Source organism: Pygoscelis adeliae, unplaced genomic scaffold (assembly GCF_000699105.1).
Source record: "Pygoscelis adeliae isolate BGI_AS28 unplaced genomic scaffold, ASM69910v1 Scaffold387, whole genome shotgun sequence".
In the NCBI taxonomy this organism is placed as follows: domain Eukaryota; kingdom Metazoa; phylum Chordata; class Aves; order Sphenisciformes; family Spheniscidae; genus Pygoscelis; species Pygoscelis adeliae.
In genome coordinates this window covers 1,363,644-1,369,827 of record NW_008825115.1, presented here as the reverse complement: position 1 = coordinate 1,369,827, position 6,184 = coordinate 1,363,644, and the positions used below count along the sequence as shown (strand labels likewise).

The following is a 6,184-nucleotide window of genomic DNA, read 5'->3' as shown; positions in this document are numbered from 1 at the left end:
GTTCCCTCGCCTGCGCCCCCCGCCCCCCCCGTGCCCCACGGCAGCCGTGGAGCAGCCCCGGTGCCGAGCTGGCAGGCACAGATGCCTCCCGAGGTGATTTTTTGCCACTATGACCCCAAATAGCATGTCTTAGCTCTCTCTGCAGCGGACTGCCTTGGGCTGGCGGTAGCGAGTCCCTGCTGATGTACGCGCCCGGGTATTCACGGGGCAGAAAAAGGCCAGTCCTCAAACAAGCAAACATCAACTGTGGTTTCCCAGCGCTGCCCATCAGCCCCCCGAGTCCCACCCCCAGCCACGCTCCCTCCGTGCGCTGAATATTGGGCAGGTTTCCTTCAGGCAGCAGCTTTCACGTAGGCCAGCAGCCAGACATTCTTGGTGCGGCGCTGCTGTCACCCTGCCAGCCCCGCTCAGCCGCTGCTCCGCACCAGCGCCACCAAAAAGAGAACCAAAACCCCAAGAGGAAACCGAAGAGTTGACACTGGGATTCTTTTAATGCAATTGCTTTTAAAATGCAGCCTTAAAATTACTTATCATGGTCAACGATTAGAAATGACAGATCTTTTTCATCTCTGCAACATAACCGTGCAGCACCTCTGCCTCCAAAACCCACCAGCCACCGCTGTTCCTCCGCGTCATTCTCCGACTGCTTTTACAGCGACTCGCTGCCCCTTCACAGGACACACATCACACGGGGCATCCAAACCCTCCCACCAAAGGGACTCATTTGGGCAAAAAAAGGGACATCGTTCATCCGGAGAACCTAAACGAATGGCAGCACAAGCGGCAGCTTTCTCTCTCTCACCTTACACTCAGGCATAAACCTACAAAGGTATTTGAGCCACCAGCTCCTGTGGAAGTGAGTGAGAGCTACCGACTCTGTGGATCTGTGCCTTCATGCTATGTAAAGTGACTTGAGAACTGGACATCCGACCGCATTAACTGGCTGAACTGATGGCAGAGGAAGTTGATTTTCCAGTATCTTGCTTTTTGAGATATAACACTACTTTGTGTATTTGTTTTACAGAACAGCAGGTGCCACAGACTGCCGAAGCTTACCAATTTAAGTAACTCGGGAAATTCTGCTGTAGCCTAAACATCTGTGAGAATATACCCCAGCACCACCTCCACACAGGGCAGTGTTTATACACCGTAACTGGAGAACAGACTTGTCTTGCTGAAATGCGTTTAATACCTCCCAGTCGTTAGACTGAGTTTTGTTTTTCATTCCCTGGACTTGCCACGCGGCCCCTGGGCTGTACGCGCTGTAGAAAGCTGATGGCATTTTAGCCGCTCTTTCCTTTTCTCCATTTAAAATAGGCTCTGCTGCTCCACTGCAATTTAATGGTCCTCCCCTTCCAAGAGGGGAGTCGTGAGACTGCCAGGGAAGAGAAACTGCAGAAGGGCCCAGGCCACATGGACCTCCTGAATCTGCCAGTGCTGCATGATACCACTGCTCTCCGACAAAAGATGCCTCCTGACCGGGTGCCGGCACTCAAACGGCTCTCCCAAATCACCCCTTCGCATCAAGCTTGCATTTTACTAGTAACCTCAGAATCAAATGCAGAAAGCCAGTTTGGTCTACAGAAATACTATGCGCTTATCTCCGAATGAATTTTAAACACCTCTTTTCAAGGACAGCATTTAACAGTAAATCAGTGGGTTCTCATAGCTTGGTCTCCAATTCTGGTAATAAAACATGGATTCAGATTTGAACAGACTGGAGCTCTTCTAGAGCTTGAGCAGTAGTTCTCGCACAAACAAATGTCACGATTAGAAACTGAGCGTAGAAAGAGTCCCCAGGGGAATACGAAAAAGACATCACCTTATGAAAAAGCTTCAGAATGAACCTGTGAATTAAACAGCAACCAGACAATCGTCTTCTACAGAAGATGGAAGTAACAGTAGAAGAATAACATCTTAAGTAGTCAGTGAGTCAGTCTGAACGTACAGGGGCACTAGATCCCTACAGATCTGCGATGAAAGTGCTATATCCCTACAGATCTGCGACGAAAGCTAATGGCCAAAACCAGCTGGTCCCCTCCAGTCCCAAAGGGAGACTGGGTTGCGATTCACTCTTCACCAGCTGGAAGATTGTCTTCAATCCGCCTGATGAACTTCATTCTTATTTCTGTGACGCTGTCACCCTTCAGTGTGTCCTGGACGAATTTTACATCTACGGCCATCTGAACCTAGGTGATGGAAGAGGAAAAAGAAGAGCCGTTATCCCCCTTAAAATAGCAGCTTCTCTAGGAACTGCCTGATCGTGAAGCACCAGCTTAAGGACTCTGAGGGCATGACATGCAATGCAGAGCTCTAGGGAAGCACTCATCATTTTTCAAGATCACATCCTCCTTGTACATTGTGGCCTCCGTGGCGGACAGCGGGCACCTCACCTCGGCAAATGTACCTCCTACAGCGTAACCAGGACTCCCTGCAGAGATCTGAGCCCAATTAACCCTACCGCTCAGGGCTACGCGTCCTGCTGCTCCATGTATGTTCCTCCAAAACTTCAGCTAAGCAAGATAATCAAGCCTAAATACAGACTCCTAAATTTGAGACACAGCTGTTCTCTTGTTCCAGCCAATTCCCAACTAGGGCTCATAGCGGTTACAAAGTGAGGATTCTGAAGCTTCATAAAAATTCAAGGAGATACTAGTGCTTGTGCTTGGGTCGTAAGATGAAGGGGCTTGGTCTGCACCTCTGGGACTCACAGCTGCCATACACAACGGCAGCCGAGCGCTCCTGCCGCTCTGCTCTTCTCCTGGGAATGAATTTCAAGTCCAAAGCAAACGCAGGAGTCACAAACACAGACTAGACACTAAAGTATCTGCCGATACCTTGGTTATTCATATACCTATCTCACTGGAAGAGAGACGTTGGCTCACCATTTCCAGGGCACCTCGCAGCACTCCACACAACAGGTTGGAATAGATGAGAGATGAGTGGTTGTCGGGGAGCTCAACAAAGTCCACCAAGGGGTTATTTTCCAAGATCAGGGAGAACTCATCGCCTCCAGGACTCCAGTTGGTGATGCTCGGAGTGATGCCCAGGTACATTTTAAATGCTATCTGTTACATCAAACAGTATGAACGTGTCCCATGAAGCAACAGCACAGCTTTGATCTTTGCCAAATTACTAAAGGGTTTTGAAAACACCGCGCCTTTCTCCCAATTCCCACCAGTCAGCAGTAGTCAGGGATCTAATTCTCTCTTTTTACTCCCCCAAAATCTCAGTCAAACTCTCAGAACAGTCCTGTGAGTAGCAAATACTCTATCCTCACATGCAAAACCATGACAAAACCTGACAAAGCTGTGCTTTGACAATTACCTTTGCAATAACATCTGCAGTTTCACGGAAGTCATGGCATCTTCCAACATTGGACCGGGCCAGAAAGTCTTCTATTAGCCGAACACCTATGTTGTAACCCCTGTGAATGTACCAAAGAGCAACAGCTACAGAGCGGGAAGAGCATAGCTTTAGAAAGACAGCCAACATTTATAAAAGAAGATCGTGGAGGAAAAGAAAATTAAATCTGACAGATATCAGTATTAAATAAAACTCAGTCTGCCAGGCTTTTATTCTTGGTGCAGCACACACAGACGTGCCGTACTGTGAACGCGAGCTCCTAGAAGATCTCCTGCAGCAGATCCACTTACATTTTGTCAAGCTGCTTGTTGACGTCCTCGTCATTCTCGTAGTCCTTGCACAGCTGGGTGACCAGAGCGCCGTACGTCAGCGTGAAGAGCTCCGAGTTCTAGACAGAGGCAAAAGAGATTTAGCACAAGCCGAAGAGAAAACCGACTGAGCACTGCTGCATCTGTGTCCAGTGCTGCTTCCGTTGGCCCGGAGAGGGGGAACAGAAACCTGCTGTCTCAAAAGAATTTACTGCTTAATAAGGAGAGATCCCAGTTCGTATTTCGGCAAGGCAACTTCAGTCTCCTTGGAAAGAGAAATCCTCTTTGACTAGGAACGACTGAGCACTTTCTTCCTCTCCCTCTCTCCGCAGCACTTCCCATTAACGTGTCCCAAATCTGACCTGAAGAGGCAAGCCAGGAGGCTGCTCGCACTCCTCTCGTCAGCTGCCAATTAGCATCTTTCTCTGCTTTAACGAGCACATCCCCAGATAACTGGATGGCCGCTACCGGCCACCTCCTGGATGGCTAAACGGGCAGTTGCCAGGGACCTGAATTTATTTCAATCACTGACCCAGAGGTGAAAACTGGCTCAAACTGCTGTCTGTTTCATGAACACACTGCAAACGGGCAACACTCGTTTCTGGTCCTTTCAACAGGACAAAAAATGCTCGTCCGTTCACAGATTTATTACATTCTGCTACCAAGAAAAAACAATACTCATCTGGTCCCTAGAAAGTTATCTAGGCACATAATTTGCTTCATATATTAAAATCGGCTCCTCAGACCCAGAAGAGGAACAGCAAGGACGATTTCAGGTCAGCTCAGCAGATCTGTGTTGTGCACGTCCGCTTTCTGTGCCTGGCTAGGATCAAAGTTACTTGGGCTTTCTTTGCACAGTTGCCAGATTTGCAGAAAACACCAAGGGAAGAGGTCTCTCCCAGCCGCCACCACCACCGATCCTCAACCACAACCAACTACGTCAAAGTGCATTTTCTTGGGAGCCATTAAGCCGGACCAGTGATTACGTGGTCATTAAAGGCTGCAAAACAGAAAGCTACAGTAGGCTTTAGCTTTTCACAGAACGTGAAGGAAGTGTTTTCAGGAACAAATAAACCATCATAATTTATTTCTGCTCTCAGTTTAAGCATTCAGAAACATTACAGAGAGTCTAATCTCAGATTAAAAGCCTATCACCTACCATGAGATGCATAGATGCAGAAGGTGAAATGAATGGCAAATACCAATACTACAGAATGAAAGCAGCAGGCAGGCAGAAAGGAAGGGAAAAGAGACAACATCAGAGTTAAGTGACAACACTGATCGCACTTCATTCTGAACAAGTTTACACAAAGCCAAGACAAACACAAGGAGGAATCACTCCCAAACGGCAGCATTCAACAAATAGAAATGGGGTTTGTAAGAAGACACAGGGAATTCCACCTTGTCGTTGTAAATCACCAGGTCAACAGCCGTTAGCCACCGAAAGGCTTTAAACAGGTGAAAAGAACTAGTCAGGCGCCTTGGTACTTTTGCCCAATTTTAGATCTAAAGAACTGACGCATTCTTTGGGTTATTTTACTTACAATTCTGCCTTCATCTTGGAAAGATAAAGGTTGCGCAAGTTCACATCACTCAAGAGCCACGGACAAGGCAGAAGTCTCCTTTAGCTCAACTGGCAGAGTCAGACATTTGGCAGAGAATTTAACAAACATGCAAAAAAGGTTATGCTATTTTTAAGGATTTCAGTAATTTTAGTAAAGACAGGGCTTGGCAGCTGGAGAGAGCAGGGGGTGAGTGGATGGAGGAAATCCAGCTGTTACCAGTCCAAGGTGCTGTCATTTACCGCGTGAAGCCATGAAGCCGTCACCTACGGTTATCAGCCCCAAAGCGTGCAAACCCAGTGCTGGTCAGTTATCGCCTGCAACGCTGCTATTCAGGTAACTTTAAAGTGTTACAACAAGGCAAACTTCTAAATTCGTATTTGTAAACGAACTCTTCATTTTCAGTCCATCTAACGGAATTAAAGTGCCTAATACTTTTTCCGTTCTTTATATTTTTCCATATTGCAGGCTAGTGTACAGTCTCAACACTATATAACCGGTCTGTGGCTACAAAAATGTCAGAATCCTAATGACGTAACACCAATTCCTTAAGTAAAAATCATTGTATTTAAGGAGTTGAACCCCTCAGAGAACCCCCCGTGGCACGGAGGGGGCAGGAGCGAGAGGCTGCCTGGCCCCTGCTGAGCCTGAACCAGCCCGTCAACGCGGCCAAAGAGGGAGGAAGAACGGGTTTTATTTTTATTACTTGCTTTCAAATACTGACATCGCATCCAAAAATGAATCAATTCGATCTGTTTTGACCCAGAATTAGACCTCAGCTCCGTAGTCTTGTTCTCCTTCACGCCTCAGTTCAGCTGGGCGGGTAACGCAGAGTTGGGTTAGAGAGAAGGAAAGAGGGAGACGCGAGAAAAGCCTCCGCGTTCCGACTGCAAAGTTTCCCTGACCAGAAGCGTCCCGTTCCTGCCCGATCCCGGCGCACGGCCGCCG

At 47.8% G+C, this 6,184-nt stretch overlaps 2 protein-coding genes across 2 annotated transcripts in view; one reads left to right on the top strand and one right to left on the bottom strand.

Moving 5' to 3' along the window:
- Positions 1–472: 472 nt before the first annotated feature.
- On the bottom strand, positions 473–3,771 carry TRAPPC3 (trafficking protein particle complex 3). Its single transcript, XM_009328221.1, has 4 exons — positions 3,657–3,771; positions 3,328–3,427; positions 2,886–3,068; positions 473–2,189 (listed from the first exon to the last, which is right to left on the bottom strand). Coding segments are annotated over exons 1-4 (405 nt in total). The 5' UTR covers positions 3,659–3,771; the 3' UTR covers positions 473–2,069.
- Positions 3,772–4,847: 1,076 nt separating this feature from the next.
- Positions 4,848–6,184, top strand: part of LOC103920495 (probable beta-D-xylosidase 2) — an 11,670-nt gene continuing 10,333 nt past the window's right edge. Inside the window, exon 1 of the mRNA XM_009328242.1 lies at positions 4,848–4,856. Within this exon, the coding sequence (XP_009326517.1) occupies positions 4,848–4,856 (9 nt within the window). The remainder of the gene's footprint in view (positions 4,857–6,184) is intronic.